This window comes from Salmo salar, chromosome ssa20 (genome assembly GCF_905237065.1).
Source record: "Salmo salar chromosome ssa20, Ssal_v3.1, whole genome shotgun sequence".
Classification (NCBI taxonomy): Eukaryota; Metazoa; Chordata; class Actinopteri; order Salmoniformes; family Salmonidae; genus Salmo; species Salmo salar.
This window is the reverse complement of record NC_059461.1, coordinates 44610320-44630887: the sequence shown is the minus strand read 5'-3', so window position 1 is coordinate 44630887 and position 20568 is coordinate 44610320. Positions and strand designations below refer to the sequence as shown.

General features: G+C 43.5%; 1 protein-coding gene across 1 annotated transcript; it reads right to left on the bottom strand.

The window, feature by feature from the left end:
• Window positions 1-878: 878 nt before the first annotated feature.
• Window positions 879-20197, bottom strand: tfdp2 (transcription factor Dp-2). Its single transcript, XM_045703372.1, is given in 9 exon segments — window positions 879-1024; window positions 1450-1565; window positions 1567-1611; window positions 4573-4725; window positions 5636-5712; window positions 6486-6632; window positions 7782-7944; window positions 18649-18681; window positions 20163-20197. Coding segments are annotated over 9 exon segments (915 nt in total).
• Window positions 20198-20568: the final 371 nt, after the last annotated feature.

Sequence of the window (20568 nt, the reverse complement as noted above, 5' to 3'; positions counted from 1 at the left end):
GACTAATAATGGTTTACACTTAAAATAAAACAACATTTACTCATAATGTACCCTTGTTTCTAGACAAGGTAGGGCTAATACCTGGGTTAAAGGTTACTGCTGGCATCTTTACACACAGTTGTATCTAATGGCTGACATTAAACTGCAAAAAATAGTAAAGGAGTATCATAAGTAGCGTAAAAAAATATATTTTACAGAATGTTTTGGGGTGGTTCAAAGAAGCCTAGAAATCCCCTTCTATTAACCTAAACAGACCTTAAATTAAAATGCAAACTTAGAATAGGATCGGACGGGATCCCATTGATTAGACAAACATTGCGTTAAAGGAGGAACAGAAAGTCAAACCACTAGCATACATCAACACACGTACTATTCCTATACGTTTGACATGTTTTATTGTAACAGGGAAATAATTTTCAATAATCCTGAAAAATATTCGGTCACGAGTCTGTGGTGTGCCACGGCAGTGTGAGCGTTTTTATGCATAGCCACACTCCTCTAGCACTTATGTAGAGTAAAAAATGACTACAAAACATTGCACTCCATCTAAAAACAACAGACCTTTTTTCTGGGAGATTACGCAGATATCTCCTCTTGGCAGAACAATTTGGAACCTTTTCGCCGCTAGAGGAAATACAGGGGCAGCAGCCATGAAGACATTTACAAAAATAACTACAAGAGAGAAATTAAGACAGAAACAGATATATAAATGCTTCTAAAATATCATATCATAGACCTGAATGACTGGCAACTTATTTCCTGTATATCTGGCCACATCCCCAGAGAACTTCCATTCCCCATGTGAACAGAGTAGGAGATGAGAGTCCTGTCTCAGAGAGAGAGGTATGGTGCATCACTGATGCCTGTCTGTCCATCAGTCACTCTGGGGAAGAGGGTTTGTTGTCATCATCGTCCTCCTCTTCCTCGTTGAAGGAGCTGGGCGTCTGGCCTCGAGACTCGGAGAGGGTGGTGCTACTGTGGCTGTAGCTCCTCCTTCCATTCAAAGAGGCAGAGTCCAGGTCATCTGGGAAAGAGCTGAAACACGACAACCCACACCACTGGTCAGTCACTTCAGTTCTCAAATTAAAATCAATCATGCCACCTTAAGTCATTTATATGGCTTGAGCTTTTCTGTTATCAGTAAGGTGTGCAACAAAACATTTTGCCACACAAAAACAGAATCATTTCCTGGCTACATCCCAAATGGCACCTTATTCCCTATATAGTGCACTACTTTTGAACAGAGCCACAGTGTTCTTATTTGGTAGTGGATTGTGTTCAAATCACAGTTTTGATTGAAAAGTTATGAGAGGTAATCTACCTTGTTTGACGGGTGCCTCTGGCCATGCCAGTGGGAGGAGAGACGAGGACAGATTGAAATGACAGAAATGGCCTGTTTCCACACACGTCAAAAATGCTTGTCAATGAATGCCATTTTCCAACTCTCACCTATGATGTAGATCTCCAGGGACCTGGGAATGAGGGACTTGGCCAGGACGAGATTGTCTGCGGTGCACTTCCCACTCTCCAGGCCCAGGGACAACCCCATGCTCTTCAGAATCTCTGTCGTAGTGGATCTCAAAGGTGTTGTTGAAGTCGAAAAGGTATTCGCATCGACAGTAGGGACGTCAAACGTTCAGCCTGCTGCACAGACCATATGGAAGCTCTAGTCTAGAGTGACTGGTTAAATTGTATTTTTAAAGTGGTTAAAGTAGGACGAAATAGATGTCATTGTAATAATGGGTGAGTGTGCTACATTTACTGTCATCATATATTAAAATATTGAATTACTTTGACATATTTCATTATGTTATATTACGCTAATTTGTCTATGGTGGACAGAACGTGTTACTACATTACACAGACTAAAGTTTTCACCACACAATATTACAGGAAATGCACATACTTTTTACCTCAGAATGGTTAATTGTTAGTATTAAAGTTTATAGTCATCACGATCTCACAAAATTGATTGCTTAAAACAGATTAATATCAGTGTTTTTTGTCATACATGTCAGTCCGTAGAGGGACGCAAACTGTCATTTTCAGACCACGGTGGCAAAAAAATAAATAAATATCCACTCCTCCTATAAATGTCTCTGGCCTGACATGAATTCATGGATTTGAGGGTTATGCTATCATTAAAATGAAAGCCAAACCCGATCGCTATTTATTAAACCGATGTGAGGTGGTGATCCTTCACATTATCCTGTAAAAAAAGTGTTGTTTCCTTTCTTGGCTATCTACCAAAATAATTTTCTCAAAGACAGTGCATTCAGTCAGACCCCTTCCTTGACTTTTTCCACATTTTGTTACATAACAGCCTTTTTTTTAAATGTAAAAAACATTTTTTTCCCAATCTACACACAACAGCCCATAATGACAAGGCCAAAACAAGTTTTTTGAAATTTGAGCAAATATAAAAAACAGAAATACCTTATTTACATAAGTATTCAGACCCTTTGCTATGAGACTTGACATTTTGCTCAGGTGCATCCTGTTTCCATTGATCACCCTTGAGATGTTTCCACCTGTAGTAAATTCAATTGATTTGGAAAGGCACACACCTGTCCATATAAGTTCACACAGTTGACAATGTCAGAGCAAAAACCAAGCCCTGAGGTCGAAAGACTTATCCCCAGAGCTTCGAGACAGGATTGTGTCGAGGCACAGATCTAAGGATTGGTACCAAAAAATGTATGCAGCATTGAAGGTCCCCAAGAACGCAGTGGCCTCCATCAGTCTTAAATGGAAGAAGTTTGGAACCACCAAGACTCTTCCTAGAACTGGCCATCCGACCAAACTGAGCAATCGGGGGAGAAGGGCCTTGGTCAGCGATGGGATCCCTGGTCTTTCGGACAGAGCTCCAGAGTACCTTTGTGGAGATGGGAGACCTTCCAGAAGGACAACCATCTCTGCAGCACTCCACCAATCAGGCCTTTATGGTAGAGTGGCCAGATGGAAGCCACTCCTCGGTAAAAGGCACATGACAACAAGATTCTTTGGTCTGATGAAACCAAGATTGAAATCTTTGGCCTGAATGCCAAGCCACACGTCTGGAGGAAACCTTGCACCATCCCTACGGTGAAGCATGGTGGTGGCAGCATCATGCTGTGGGAATGTTTTTCAGCGGCAGAGACTGGGAGACTAGTCAGTATCGAGGGAAAGATGGACGGCGCAAAGTACAGAGAGATCCTTGATGAAAACCTGCTCCAGAGCGCTCAGGACCTCAGACTGAGCCAAAGTTCACCTTCCAACAGAACAATGACCCTAAGCCAAGACAACGCAGGAGTGGCTTTGGGACAAGTCGCTCCCTATCAAACCTGACAGAGCTTGAGAGGATCTGCTGAGAACAATGGGAGAAACTCCCCAAATACAGGTGTGCCAAGCTTGTAGCGTCATACTCAAGGCTGTAATCACTGCCAAAGTACTGAGTAAATGGTCTAAATACTTATGTAAATGTGATATTTCCATTCTTTATTTTTAATACAAAAGTTTTTGCTTTGTCACTATGGGGTATTGTGTGTAGATTGATGAAGGGAAAAAACGATTTAATCAATTTCAGAATAAGGCTGTTACGTAACAAAATGTGGAAGAAAGTCAAGGGGTCTGAATACTTTCCGAATGCACTGTATACACAGTGTACAAAACATGAATATCTGCTTTTCCCATGACATAGACTGACTAGGTAAGAGCTATGATCCCTTATTGATGCTACTTGTTAAATCCACTTCAATCAGTGTAGATGAAGGGGAGGAAACAATTGTGTATGCGTGCCATTCAGAGGGTGAATGGGCAAGACAAAATAATTAAGTCCCTTTGAACAGGGTATGGTAGTAGGTGCCAGTTGCACCGGTTTGAGTCAAGACCTGCAATGCTGCTGTGTTTTTCACGCTTAACAGTTTCCCTTGTTGAGTGTGAAGCTAATCAATTCCAGTCGAGTGACCGCTTGGTAAATATTGGTGCGTGTGCAGTTTATAAGTTACTAATTTAGTAAAATACAAGTAGTGTGAACACAAGTGTGACACGTGTGTTTAGGGAGTAACTTTCATGAATTGGTCTTCAAAATACTTATTTCAGCATGTTGATGATTTATTTGGACATCTAAAACCAGTGTTTTGACACTTGGCCATGAATCAAAAGCCATTACAACAGGAAGCAGCAATTTTCAATCTATGTTTTAGGAATATAAACTGTGCGTTTTAATATTATTTTTCAACAGGATTCTACTTTATCAGGTAAAAACTACTGAATGAGAACAAAAACGTGCTATGACTTATTGATTTTGATGATATTAGTGAAAATATATGTTTGTCCTGGCTACCTACAGAGAGTCGGGGATTACTGTGGTAGCCATCCGTATAAATCGCATATATTTTAATCACGGCAAAACCTTGTGATCCTAACTGAATTTACTCTTAGCACTGCAGGAGAAGTGTTGGCATTTTAATGATAAAGGCGCAATGAGCATGTGTGTTATACTACTGTGGCATTTGGATAAGCGATTCAGTAATAAGTGACCTGGAGTTGTCTTTGTAATAGGCATTAGGGTGAAGACATTGCGGTGACACATACTTGTCGCTGGAGATGGAGCAGTCGATGACGGTGCGTACGTCTGTGTTGAGGACGATGAAGGGGAGCTGGATGACAGAGCTGGAAGGGGGAGGGGCCGGGGAGGAAGCCTCACTGGCTTTGTTTCTCTGCACTAGGTTCTTGAGAGATTTGCTGTTTGAGGAGAGACGAGCAATGTTTAGAAACACATTTTAGGTGCATTTGATTTAGTTCGCCTGGCTACGGTATTCCATCAATCTTCCGTTGGTCCTAAAGTGCAAACTTTCGAACACACCTATCCACACAGTTTTAAATACATTGTTACTACAAATACAGCTAATCTTATCAATACATACTTCAAAAACTTTTATCCCCACATACACATTTTCAATCTCTGAAGGTTGAGCGTGTATGGTTCATGAGTGGAACTACATCATACATGGGCATGGGGCCACGAGTCTTTCCTGGTCAGGTTATGTGGTCAGGAAAAACACCAAGCCCTAGCATATCGTGGCTAAATCGATTCTGAGGGAAAACCTCAGAGGAATAGGAGCTTAGACTGAAGCTTAAATCTCGCTTTAGAGTGAGTAACCTTCATTAGGGCAGAGCAAAATGTAGCCACAACACACCATCAATCGGAGATGCAATGAATGACAACTATCCGTTGTGCGGTACATTTCAAGAAACAGACTGCGAATACATTTCGGTGATCGCGAAGTCTTTCTCACAGGGAGAAGTAATCAATCAAGAGAACTCCGACCACACCCACATCCACACCCTCTGGCCCCTTGGAACTCCAAGGGGTCATACAAAAGTTCCCTTTCATATGCTATTGAGATGCTAACGATAAGCTGTTTTTTTTCTCCAATGGATTTATAGATGGACAGCTTCCTAGCTCATCACTCACGACCAAGGCATCTGACTTTCCCCTCTCTCCCTCGCACACACACAAAGAGATAAGCGCGCACACACACACACACACACACACACACACACACACACACACACACACACACACACACACACACACACACACACACACACACACACACACACACACACACACACACACACACACACACACACACGTACCTGCAGTATGAGTTCATCCAGTTGAGTTCTCTTCTACCTGATCCTATTCAGGCGTTTCTGTTTCTCCACCTGATTAGAGAAACAGTTTATTAAGCATTTTAGAAAGAACTGGTATAACAACATACATCACATAAAGAATCTCAAAGTGCTGGTAAAGCAAAACAAACAAGCAATTTCAAAAGAAACATACAAAAGTAGCTAGATCAGCATATGGAGCTATTTTGGAGTGCTTCTTGAAGCCTCCAATGGGTGGCCATGGTCATGACAGGGTCTGGAAGTTATTGACTAGATGTAGATGGTCAGCGGTGGTGCTGGTCAGTGTACTGTCTGTGCCCCTCCTCCATCCAACCTCCACTCCACCTTAACGCTGTGCTCCAACAGAACCCTACCCATATCCCACCACTCAGACAGTTCGTGTTGTTCTTTAAGTAACTGACCAGACTAAAGCAAGACAATTACTATTTGTATTGTCAGACAGTAGTGATGGATTGCGAAAGTCCTCTGCTGTCAAAACAGGCCAGCTGTAGGAGTACTCTACTCTCCATCTCCCCACTCCCTTATTCCTAGTCCTCCACCAGAATGGGTCACTGTGTGTGTTCGTGTGTTTATCGTGACAGATCTATATTCTGCAGGAAGTTGACACATGATACAGATGAGAACTGAAAGGGTCTTTCGTTTTTCTTCCCATTTCCTTTGTCTGTGCTCCCCTCACCCCTTTCTCTCCGTCCCCCTGTCCCTCTTTTCCTGCGGTGACAGTGACAGATGTCATGGAGTGGCTGTCAAGGCTCACTTTCAGCTCCCAGAGAGAACTCTGCTGGTTTAAAATGTGTGTGTAAGATCACCTCCAGGTTTTGACAATCCTGGGCTGAGTTGGTGGGCAGGCCAATCCAGTGGATCTCCTTCTTCTCCTTGGAGATGATGTTCATGGCCATCAGCACGTTGAGGGCGTCATACACGCGCCTGCGGATGTTCTTCTGGTCATACACCTGCTGGGGAGGGAGGGGGAGAGAGAGAGAAGAGTGAGGAAAGATCAAATTAAAGAGAAGTGAGTAAAGAAAATAGACCAAAAAAATAAGAGAAGAGCAAGGAAACAGAATAGCAGAGAAGAGGTTATGATTCTAGGCTTGTCTTGGGGGGGGGTCAAGGGTCATCTCATTAGTAACTGCTCCATGGTGTGTGTCCCTGGCCAGGACTACCCACTACCCCTCCGGAGGTGCACTGACTGCTAGCCTAGCCCTCATGGTTAATCTGTTTTTAATTAATGATACTTTTTAACATTCCACAGGAAGTAAGCAGATTAGGGCTGGGGCCAAGCTATTTTATGGGGCCATGTCATTATTAATACCGGAAAGTATTCAGAGGTTGGCTCCCTCCTCACTATTAAAACAGCCTAACTTTCAGTCGGATTCCTCCAACACAATGCTTTGGGATGCAAGGGAACCGTTTGCAACATAATCAACATTCCATAGTCTCTATGACCTCAAAGCTGTCATTCGTTAATTGCTTATCTTGAACAGCTTATGAATGGAAAAACAAACGTATCTAACATTTATCTGCAAAGAAAAATGCATCGCTGTTTTGCTCTAATGTCAAATTGGACATATTTTGTATTAACTTTTATTTATTCAGGGTAGCCCAATGAGACCAGGGTCTCATTCCCAATGGTGTCCCGAGTACAACAATTTTCTCACAAACAAGAAGAAAAATGTACATTGCAAATAAACAAGAAGAATTAAAAGAACCACGTGTTGAGTGTTATCCACTAGCCTGTTGGCCAGATCGGTTTGTTCTTTATTTATTCATGAAAGGGGACGTTAGAGGCATTGGCTAAAGTATAGTCAGAAATACTTTATCATTCTACTGGCACAATGGGTTAGAGGACCACGGGGCTTGGCAACACCAGGGTTGTGTTCATTAGGGCATGCAATGGAAAATATAACTGAAAGACAAGCACCGTTTTCTCCAGGTAGTCCCTCCCTGTTTCATTCCATTTTCTTCCGTTTGGTGCCTAATGAACACTACCCAGGGTTGTGGTTTTGATTCCTGCATTGGCCACATATACTGACTGTGTCACTGTCAACCGTAAGTGGTTTTGGATGAAAGCGTCTACTCAACTATCGTAGTATTTACGGACTCACCGAGTCTGTGGCCATGACGGTGGTGGAGTGGGTGAACTCGGCCACCAGATCGTCGGCCACCTCGTTCTAGGACGTGTTGCCTTTCTTCTGCACCTTTGCACACGCCTTCATGGAGAAATGACTCAGGCCCTTCCCGTTCTTATCGCCCTTCTTCAGCTGATTGCTGTGGTGGAGAGATCACAAAGAAGCAACCGACACATTCATGATTAGACGTCTAGGGCTAGCTGTTACACAGATCAAATAATAGTTTATTTGTCACATACACAGGACATAGTAGGTGCAAACAGTACAGTGAAATGCTAACCAAGATGACACCGCACACATACACACAACTCTAAACATACACACACACTACACCTCCAACTCTACACTTATTTGTCAAACATCACCTCACACACACATAGGCTCATAAAAATTTAAACGATATAACACTCAATGGACTCAGTGGATCAGGCAATACAATGTATAAAATAATTCCAAACTAATGTGAAATGATGAGTTTCTCTCCAACAATGGCACAAGCAAAAGCACACTTGTGAAAACCATGACACATTAACATAAGCATGATGGAGTTTGGCATGTATGTGAAGACCATAGATCGTGCACCCGCTAACGCTTTGGACACTTGCCTTCAATGTGTGGTCTCAGAATCATGTGACGCGCGCTCATTTAGACGCACCACTCATTGATGCTTCAAATTAGTGTATGGCTTTATACTCAGTACATATGAGACGCACCCATGGTTGTGGTTGGAGCAGAATTTTCTACCCCTCTACACTCCTAGAGAATTGATCAGATGAATGCAGTTTTGAAGGCTGAATCTCAATTGTTAGGAGTGTGTGTGTGTGTGTGTGTGTGTGTGTGTGTGTGTGTGTGTGTGTGTGTGTGTGTCTCTCTCTGGGAATCACATTTCAATCAGACTCCCTGCATTAGCACACACACGCACCTTGCTGCTAGCTAGTTCTTTCCATTGAGGTAATGCAGTGTGTATTTGTGATTATATCACCGGCCATTCAGAACAGTACAAAAAAATCTAAGCATGTCGAATGCTGGAGTCACGGCACGCTGCCACACAAGTCCTCTTCCATTTGCTGTGTTGCAGGCACACATGTCCTCCTTCTCACAATGGCTCCAGTGTAACATGGTTCCTCTAGCTCCCTGTAGGGCTACCCCCCAGGGAGAGGGGAATGGAGGAGAGGGATTCTCGATTTTCATTACGAGTCACCGCCTAAATATGTAGCTGAAGCACTGTTCATCATTTCAAGAGGATCAGTGTGTGTGTACACACACACACACACACACACACACACACACACACACACACACACACACACACACACACTACAAAAATCTCATTCTCAAATCAGCAGAAACAAGGGAATTTTAGGCGAACATGAATACAAACAAGAGAAAATCATCTGTTATGAACCGTTAGGCTACATGTGATGCGCCGTCCACACAGCAGTGATACAATCACTCACTTGCTCATTCAGGGGCTCATTCTCTGTGATTTACGCACCAAGAGAAACTGAGGGGGGGTAGTGGAGCATGAAGAGGGGGAAAAAAGAATGCGAATATGCATGAGTGCATTTGTGTGTGAGAGAAAGAGAACAGTGAAAGAAAGGAACAGAGAGAAGGAGAGAGCAGAGAGTGGACAGGGAGAAAACGAGGGAGAATATACAAGTAGACATGTAAAGACAGACGCACACACGCAGCCAAATGAGTGAGCAATCAAGTGTCCACTGACAAACATTCCCCATCCTTGCAGTACACAAACATATGCACCCTCTCCCACACAGCGCAGTTCACTCTAACACCTAGTACAGTAGAGAGGAGGAGACAACTTCAGAGCCGCTCGTTACATAACTGGCTCTCTGTGGAGCACACACACACGCAGAGGGGACGACTGTGTGTGTGTGTAGTGTATGAGGTAGGAAGTGACGATGGGTAAGGCGCAGCGTGGTGGAAGCTTAGGGTTCCAGTTGTCAGGACATGTTAGTTCCAGAACCCCAGCTAGGGGGAGAGAGAGAGAGAAGAGGAGAAACAGGCTGGTGGTGAATGTGCCATAACAGATAGAGGGATTGTAATCAGTCGGTGTGAGGAAGAAACACACACTCGGTTACGCAGAAACGCAGAAACAACAGAGGCACTTTTTCTCCTTAGCAACAGAGCTCCCGCTCTGCACCATGGCCGGTGCTGTATTGGGAGTCTGAGGAGTGTTTCTTGGCAGTGTGTCTGCAGAGTGGATCAGTGGGGGAGGAGGGATGACCTTTCACTGAACAGCACAGCTCAGAGCCAACACATCCGCCACAGTGTGCGGGGGGGGGGGAGCTCCTCTCACCTGGTGCTTGTGAGTGGGGAGAGGGAAGAATAAATCATAGACGACAGAAGAGATGGACAGAACAGAGAGAGGAAAAGAGAGCAGAGATCTGAGCTTACGAGGACCAAACATGGAGAGAATACTCAGTCTTGCGCAGTGTAAGTGAGAAAGAGTTGTGAGTTTTAAAACGATAGAAGTAGAAGGAGGGAGGGAGAGAGAGGGTTTGGTCTCATAGGTCTTACTATGTGCTGAATGAATTATTCACTGCTGAGAACGTGGCATGCAGAACGCACAGACTCTCACATGCCTTTAAAATTTGAGTGCATCTTGCTCAAGGAACCATTTCCACACACACTCTAGGGCGGCAGGAGTTGGACAAAATATCTCATAGCATTTTTTGGCCAGATATTGAAATTTCGATTATGAATTTTTGAACACTAGGGTAAAAAATATGGTAATTCCATCAGACATGGTTAAAACAACTGTAAGGGTAGAGAACATCACTTCTAAAAATAGATCATATGAACGAACACCTACTGTAGCTAGCTAACTGAACACTAAATCAAAAGAAACAAATATTTTCCAACAATGTTACAGGCTACATGTGATAATAGATAGGATTATTACTTAAAACCTCTTAGTGATCCCTTAATGCGCCAATCCCTTTAGCGGGATAGATTTGACAACATCCGGTGAAATTGCAGACCGCCTAATTCAAACTACAGAAATATCAATATTCACGAAAATTGATGTAATACATCAAAATAAAGCTTAACTTCTTGTTAATCCAGCCGCTGTGTCAGATTTCAAAAAGGCTTTACGGCGAAAGCACACCATGCGATTATCTGAGGACAGCACCCCACATACAAACACATGAAGATCATATTTCAACCAGGCAGGTGCGACACAAAAGTCAGAAATAACGATATAATAAATGCCTTACCTTTGAAGATCTTCTTTTTGCAATCCCAAATGTCTCAGTGACACAATGAATGGTCGTTTTGTTTGATAAATTCCTTCTTTATATCCCCAAAATGTCCATTTATTTGGCGCGTTTGATTCAGAAATACACCGGTTCCAACTCGCCCAAAATGACTACAAAGTATCTAATGAGTTACCTGTAAACTTGGTGCAAACATTTCAAACAACGTTCCTAATCCAACCTCAGGTATCCTAAAATGTAAATAATCAACAGACGGGATAATCTGTTTCCAATACCGAAGAAAAATAACACAGAGCGCGCTCCTGTTCATGCGCACCAAAATACTAGAGATCTTCAGAGTGACACGTACAAAGAACAGCACTACTTCTTCATTTCTCAAAAGAAAAACATGGACCAATTTCTGAAGACTGTTGATATTTAGTGGAAGCCATAGGAACTGCAATCTAGGCCCTAATAAATCAGGTTTCCCATAGAAATCATTGGAAAACACAATGACCTCAAAAACATTTTTCCCTGGATGGATTGTGCTCGGGGTTTCGCCTGCCAAATCAGTTCTGTTATACTCAGACATTATTCTAACAGTTTTAGAAACTTCAGAGTGTTTTCTATCCAAATCTATATGCATATCCTAGCTTCTGGGCCTGAGTAACAGGCAGTTTACTTTGGGCACGCTTTTCATCCGGAAGTGAAAATACTGCCCCTATCCCTACGAAGTTTTTAACAAACACACATTTTGAACATGATCATGAAAATATAGTGTGCTATAAGCGCAGCACTTATTAATTAATGAATAACATGAGTTCCTATTTTACAATTATGAGTTCTTAAATAACCTAGGTTAATTATTTACTCAGGCAGGTATAGGATGCAGATGGAATAGGAAGCTTATGATTGTGTAATTATTTAGAAGTTGGCCCAATCATGCCTTAAAAACATGTAACGCGTAGCCTGACGATTGCAAGGTGCAGCCTGTGTCCAAAACATTGTCTGGTCCAGTCATTCAACATGACGTTTCAACTTCTCCCTTAATTTGGTTATAAAATCAAATTGTATTGGTCACATGAGCTGAATACAACAGGTTACAGTAAAATGCTTACTTACGAGCCCCTAACCAACAATGCAGTTAAAAACAAATATGAATAAGAAATACAAGTAATTAAAGAGCAGCAGTAAAATAACAATAGACTATATACGGGGGGATGCTCTCGATGGTGCAGCTGTAGAACCTTTTGAGGATCTGAGGACCCATGCCAAATCTTTTCAGTTTCCTGAGGAGGAGTAGGTTTTGTCGTGCCCTCTTCACGACTGTCTTGGTGTGCTTGGATCATGTTAGTTTGTTGATGATGTGAACACCAAGGAACTTGAAGCTCTCAACCTGCTCCACTACAGCCTTGTCAATGAGAACGGGGATGTGCTCAGTCCTCTTTTTCCTGTAGTCCACAATCATCTCCTTTGTCTTGATCACGTTGAGGGAGAGGTTGTTATCCTGGCACCACATGGCCAGGTCTCTGACCTCCTCCCTATAGGCTGTCTCATCGTTGTCATTGGCTATTGTGTCATCGGCAAACTTAATGATGGCGTTGGAGTCGTGCCTGGCCGTGCAGTCATGAGGGAACAGGGAGTACAGGAGGGGACTGAACATGCACCCTGAGGGGCCCCTGTGTTGAGTATCAGCGTGGCAGATGTGTTGTTACCTACCCTTATCACCTGGGGGTGGCCCGTCAGGAAGTCCAGAATCCAGTTGCAGAGGGAGGTGTTTAGTCCCAGGGTCCTTAGCTTAGTGATGAGCTTTGAGGGCGCTATGGTATTCAATGCTGAGCTGTAGTCAATGAATAGCATTCTCACATAGGTGTTCCCATTGTCCAGGTGTTAAAGGGCAGTGTGGAGTGCAATAGAGATTGCATCATCTGTGGATCTGTTAGCTCAGTATGCAAATTGGAGTGGGTCTAGGGTTTCTGGGATAATGGTGTTGATGTGAGCCATGACCAGCCTTTCAAAGCACTTCATGGCTACAGACGTGAGTGCTACAGGTCTGCAGTCATTTAGGCAGGTTATTTTAGTGTTCTTGGGCACAGTGTCTTAACTGACATTTTCAACCTCTCAAAAATGCAGATGGTGGTCTGCTTAAAAAATGTTGGTCTTACAGACTTGGACAAGGAGAGGTTGAAAATGTCAGTGAAGACACTTGCCAGTTGGTCAGCGCATGCTCGCAGTACACATCCTGGTAATCCGTCTGGCCCTGCAGCCTTGTGAATGTTGTGATCACACAGTCTTCCAGAACAGCTGGTGCTCTCATGCATGTTTCAGTGTTATTTGCCTCAAAGCGAGCATACAAGTAGTTTAGCTCATCTGGTAGGCTCGTGTCACTGGGCAGCTCTCGGCTGTGCTTCCCCTTGTAGTCTGTAATGGTTTGCAAGCCCTGCCACATCTGACGAGCGTCAGAGCCGGTGTAGTACGATTCGATCTTAGTCCTGTATTGATGCTTTCCCTGTTTGATGGTTTGTCGGAGGGCATGGTGGAATTTCTTATAAACTTCCGTGTTAGAGTCCCGCTCCTTGAAAGCGGCAGCTCTAGCCTTTAGCTCAGTGCGGATGTTGCCTGTAATCCATGGCTTCTGGTTGGGGTCTGTACGTACGGTCACTGTGGGGACAACGTCATCGATGCACTCATTGATGAAGCAAATGACTGATGTGGTGTACTCTTCAATGCCATCAGAGGAATCCCGGAACACATTCCAGTCTGTGCTAGCAAAACAGTCCTGTAGCTTAGCATCTGCCTCATCTTACCACTTTTTTATTGATCGAGTAAATGGTGCTTACTGCTTTAATCTTTGCTTGTAAGCAGGAATCAGGAGGATAGAATTATGGTCAGATTTGCCAAATGTAGGGCGAGTGAGAGCTTTGTATGCGTCTCTGTGTGTGGAGTAAAGGTGGTCCAGAGTTATTTTTCCTCTGGTTGCACATTTAACATGCTGACAGAAATTTGGTTAGACGGATTTAAGTTTCCCTGCATTAAAGTCCCCGGCTACTAGGAGCGCCGCCTCTGGGTGAGCATTTTCCTGTTTGCTTATGGCGGAATACAGCTCATTGAGTGCGGTCTTAGTGCCAGCATCAGTTTATGGTGGTATGTAGACAGCTACAAAAAAATATAGATGAAAACTCTCTAGATAGATAATGTAGTCTACAGCTTATCATGAGATACTCCATCTCAGGCGAGCAAAACCTTGAGACTTCCTTAGATATCGTGAAACAGCTGTTATTTACAAAAATACATAGTCCGCCGCCCCTTGTCTTACCAGACGCCGCTGTTCTATCCTGCCGATACAGCGTTTAACAAGCCAGCTGTATGTTGATAATGTCGTCTTTCAGCCACGACTCTGTGAAGCCTATGATATTACAGTTTTGAATGTCCCGTTGGTAGTTTAATCTTCCGCGTAGGTCATCGATTTTATTTTCCAAAGATTGCACATTTGCTAGCAGAATGGAAGGAAGTGGGGATTTATTCGATCGCCTACGAATTCTCAGAAGGCAGCCATCCCGCTGGCCCCTTTTTCTCCACCTTCACACAAATGTCAGGGATCTAGGCCTGTTCCCGGGAAAGAAGTGTATCATTCACGTCGGACTCGTTAAAGGAAAAAGAAAGGATAAAGGATTCTGCCAGTCCGTGGTGAGTAATCGCAGTTCTGATGTCTAGAAGTTATTTTCGGTCATAAGAGAAATATTATGTACAAAATAAGTAAAAAAATAAGTTACAAACAATGCAAAGAAACAAACAAAAAAACACAATTGGTTAGGAATACGTAAAACGTCAGCCTTGCTCTCCGGTGCCGTCTTGTCGACCCAGTGTTGGGGTGTTCGACTTGGGAGAAATATGTGCAAGACGGAATTTGTATCTCCTGTCCAGTTGGCTTATCCTCTTCTTGAAGCCGTCTTTGCTGACTGTAAATAGGAACCATCTGTTTGGCTATGTGAAAGGTGATAGCCTCTGTGATTTCTGTGTCTACGGCACAGGAGGTTGGTGGCACCTGAATTGGGGAGGACGGGCTCTTGGTAATGGCTGAAGTGGAATGGTATCAAATACATCAAACACATGGTTTCCATGTGTTTAAAGCCATTCCATTCGCACTGTTCCAGCCATTATTAGGAGCCGTCCTCCCTTCAGCAGCCTCCACTGGTCTGCGGGATGTTTTTTTGTAGGGCGTTACACTTGATGGCTGGTTGTGGCTGAGGGGCTTTGCTGCTGTCGGGTGCTTTTTTTTTACCATGCAATCATCGTAAAGTAGGGGATGGTTATTCTTCAAAGGATTGAATACATTTGTGGTGTTCCTCAAGGTTCCGTTTTAGGACCACTATTGTTTTCACTATATATTTTACCTCTTGGGGATGTCATTCGAAAACATAATGTTAAATTTCACTGCTATGCGGACGACACACAGCTGTACATTTCAATGAAACATGGTGAAGCCCCAAAATTGCCCTCGCTAGAAGCCTGTGTTTCAGACATAAAGAAGTGGATGGCTGCAAACTTTCTACTTTTAAACTCAGACAAAACAGAGATGCTTGTTCTAGGTCTCAAGAAACAAAGAGATCTTCTGTTGAATCTGACAATTAATCTGGATGGTTGTACAGTCGTCTCAAATAAAACTGTGAAGGACCTCGGCGTTACTCTGGACCCTGATCTCTCTTTTGAAGAACATATCAAGACTGTTTCAAGGACAGCTTTTTTCCATCTACGTAACATTGCAAAAATCAGAAACTTTCTGTCCAAAAATGACGCAGAAAAATGAATCCATGCTTTTGTTACTTCTAGGCTGGACTACTGCAATGCTCTACTTTCCGGCTACCCGGATAAAGCACTAAATAAACTTCAGTTAGTGCTAAATACGGCTGCTAGAATCCTGACTAGAACCAAAAAATTTGATCATATTACTCCAGTGCTAGCCTCCCTACACTGGCTTCCTGTTAAGGCAAGGGCTGATTTCAAGGTTTTACTGCTAACCTACAAAGCATTACATGGGCTTGCTCCTACCTATCTTTCCGATTTGGTCCTGCCGTACATACCTACACGTACGCTACGGTCACAAGACGCAGGCCTCCTAATTGTCCCTAGAATTTCTAAGCAAACGGCTGGAGGTAGGGCTTTCTCCTATAGAGCTCCATTTTTATGGAATGGTCTGCCTACCCATGTGAGAGACACAGACTCAGTCTCAACCTTTAAGTCTTTACTGAAGACTTATCTCTTCAGTAGGTCCTATGATTAAGTATACTCTGGCCCAGGAGTGTGAAGGTGAACGGAAAGGCTGGAGCAACGAACCGCCCTTGCTGTCTCTGCCTTGCCGGTTCCCCTCTTTCCACTGGGATTCTCTGCCTCTAACCCTATTACAGGGGCTGAGTCACTGGCTTACTGGTGTTCTTCCATGTCGTCCATGGGAGGGGTGCGTCACTTGAGTGGGTTGAGTCACTGACGTGGTCTTCCTGTCTGGGTTGGCGCCCCCCCTTGGGTTGTGCCATGGCGGAGATCATTGTGGGCTATACTTGGCCTTGTCTTAGGACGGTAAGTTGGTGGTTGGAGACTTCCCTCTAGTGGTGTGGGGGCTGTGCTTTGGCAAAGTGGGTGGGGTTGTATCCTGCCTGTTTGGCCCTGTCCGGGGGTATCATCGGATGGGGCCACAGTGTCTTCTGATCCCTCCTGTCTCAGCCTCCAGTATTTATGCTGCAGTAGTTTATGTGTCGGGGGGCTAGGGTCAGTCTGTTACATCTGGAGTATTTCTCTTGTCTTATCCGGTGTCCTGTGTGAATTTAAATATGCTCTCTCTAATTCTCTCTTTCTCTCTTTCTGTCTTTCTCTCGGAGGACCTGAGCCCTAGGACAATGCCTCAGGACTACCTGGTATGATGACTCCTTGCTGTCCCCAGTCCACCTGGCCGTGCTGCTGCTCCAGTTTCAACTGTTCTGCCTGCGGCTATGGAACCCTGACCTATTCACCGGACGTGCTTGTTGCACCCTCGACAACTACTATGATTATTATTATTTGACCATGCTGGTCATTTATGAACATTTTAACATCTTGACCATGTTCTGTTATAATATCCACCCTGCACAGCCAGAAGAGGACTGGCCACCCCTCATAGCCTGGTTCCTCTCTAGGTTTCTTCCTAGGTTTTTGGCCTTTCTAGGGAGTTTTTCCTAGGGAGTTTTTCCTAGCCACCGTGCTTCTTTCACATGCATTGCTTGCTGTTTGGGGTTTTAGGCTGGGTTTCTGTACAGCACTTTGAGATATCAGCTGATGTACGAAGGGCTATATAAATACATTTGATTTGATTTGATTTTGTAGCCACAACTCTGAGGCACTTTTTGCACAACACTTGCATTTGGTTGACATTGGTTTTCCTGTAGCTGAAATACTGCCATACCACCGAAGATGTGCCCCTCTTTGCCACCAAATCCAAGTTCTCGTTAGCACTAATGTTTCAAACTCTGAGGTAAAGCCACAGAGTTTCTAAACCTCATACTAAAACTCTAAACCTAAACCGCCCTTTCTCCTCACCAGCATCTTCTAACTGCATGCTCAACGCAAGGATGCTTGTTATTGACCAGCATGTGCATGTAATGCAGAGTGAGAGAGCCTGATTCAGCATCCTCTGTGCATGTAGAGTGAATGAACAAAGTCTAACACATCTCATTGGAGGAGGTACCGTACTCTAGTTTTTGTTGTATTAACGCAGTGTCAAAGAAAGGAGAACATTGCAGCCTCTTGGGAAATGGATGTTGCACAAGTCAATATCGCAATTTCGATCTGAATTTGATTAACCGTGCAGCCCTAACACATTCTGCCCCTGACGCACACGTACATACTACACATGTGCATGCACGCACACACATACATGTACACACGTACAGTACATGTACACACACACACACCTTCTGATGGTTATATAATCCGCTCACCTGAACACACACACACACACACACACACACACACACACACACACACACACACACACACACACACACACACACACACACACACACACACACACACACACACACACACACACACACACAATAACCTGCAAAGACACTAGTGAAAAGGCAGTCATGGTCACTGCTTCTACAAATCCACTGCAGTTCTTACTAACCAGTACTGTCATTCACTGTGCCCTCTAAGAAACACAAAAAGAGAGAGAGGATGGGAGAGAGATAGGGGGAGATAGGGGGAAAGAGGGATAGAGAGAGAGGGGGGAAGTTTTTATTTTTAAGTTCTGGGCGGGCATGTTAGGAGAGAAAGAGACCGCACCTGAGAAGGGGTGGGACACATAAGAAACAAGATGGTATATATAGGAGATGGCAGAGAGAGGCAGGAGAGAGGGGGAGGCATGGTGAGAGAGAGAGAGACAGTGTTCTGCTGTAGTGAGTCAGCAGTGACCTGATCTCTCAGGGGGGAATGTGTGTATGTGTGTGTCAGACTGAGATGAACATTGGACTAACAAAAAAGAAAATGCCACAGACTGCAGCTGAGCTCTTAAGCAGCCCCTGCCCTTCCTACACATGCTCCGCAGGCATACATATCACCTCCATCTACATTTTGCTGAGCCTTGCAGTTACCTGGCTGCAGAGTCTCCTGAGCACAGCCCATCCCTGCAACACAGACACAGAGAAATTGTTAGTTTGAAGCAGTGTGTGTACTGTTTAACATTAATTCAATATTCAAAAACAATGTTAACTACTAAATACTATGTTAAGTGTGTGTCAGTCAGTAGTCAGTTCTCCTAGATTACAACAAATTCCATTGCCTAATGAACTGGTTTGCTTAGGAAATAATGAGACGCTTCAGCATGCTGAGAGAGAATGACCGAAATAATCTCTTTCGCCAAAGCTCCTTCTCCCTCTATCCCTCTTTCTATCGCTATCTCACTCAGTCTCCATCTGCGACTTGTTTGACTGGATAATCCTCCTGCACGGTTCCTTTCATTTATTTATTTATATTTAAGCAAAAAGGCCAGTGGAGGTGTGGTATATGGCCACAATATCACAGCTAAGGGCTATTCTTAGGCGCAACGCAATGCATCGTGCCTAAGAACAGCCCTTAGCCGTGGTATATTAGCCATATACCACAAACCCCCAAGGTGCTTTATTGCTATTATAAACTGGTTACCAACGTAATTGTTATTAGCAATAAGAATAAATGTTTTGTCATACCCGTGGTATACGGTCTGATATACCATGGCTGTCAGCCAATCAGCATTCAGGGTTCAAACCATCCAGTTCATAATCTTCTATATACAGTACCAGTCAAACGTTTGGACACACCTACTCATTCAAGGGCTTTTCTTCTTATTTTTTACTATTTTCAACATTACAGAATAATAGTGAAGACATCAAAACTATGAAATAACACATATGGAATGACGACTACATGATTCCATATGTGAAAAGCATTCCTCATGAAGCTGTTTGAGAGAATGCCAAGCGTGTGCAAAGCTGTCATCTAGGCAAAGAGTGGCTACTTTGAATAATCTAAAATATATTTTGATTTGTTCAACACTTTTTTGGTTACTACATGATTCCATGTGTTATTTCATAGTTTTGATGTCTTCACTATTATTCTACAATGTAGAAAATAGTATAAAGAAAGAAAAACCCTGGAATGAGTAGGTGTCCCCAAACAATCCCTGCCTGGATTGTGTGTGTGTGCGTGCGTGCGTGCATTAACAACACTACTTGTCAGAATAGCACAATCAACCCACCCGTCAGAAAAATATGAGTCAATGAAATCATGTGTTCGTTTCTTCTCCCTGGCAATCAAAAACAAAAAGGGATGTTAGCTAATAAAAAATAAATATAGTGGATCCTCCTTTACTTAAATTCTTTCCATGTTCTTGAAACAGATCAGCAAAGACAAGACCACTTTACAACAACCACAAAATATAATTATAATGTGGAACAAAGCAGGGCAGTGGTATGTGTGTGTGTGTGTGTGTGTGTGTGTGTGTGTGTGTGTGTGTGTGTGGTGCACACACTCTCGCACACTGTGTGTGTGTGTGTGTGCACAAACAAGCAACAAGTGTACTTGAGCAAATTCTTTAAAAAGTGTGTGTGTGTAGCAGCTCAGGGTCCACTTGTTGGCATTCTGCATGCGTCCCTGGGCGACCATGGTGGGCGTATGTGTAAATGAGCAACCTATTAGAATATTCCCTGTGTGCAAAACTCTCTGTGCCTACACAAACACAAAATAAATAAGAAACATCAGAGGGATGCATCAGATCACAGGGTCGTGTTCATTTGGGCACACCGTAGCAAAATGCAACGGACACAATTGAACAGATGCAAGGATGTCAGGTGATACAAATAATATTGGTAGCAAGGGTCCTGTTCATTAGACACCAAAATGAAAAATAAAAAGGGAAGGTCAACCTGAACTCATCCAATATGAAGCGCTCATTTTTGTTTTTCAATTTCAAAACATCTTCCAATTGACGCCCTAATGAACACTGCCCAGGTGAGTCATTGAGAACAGATTCTGTG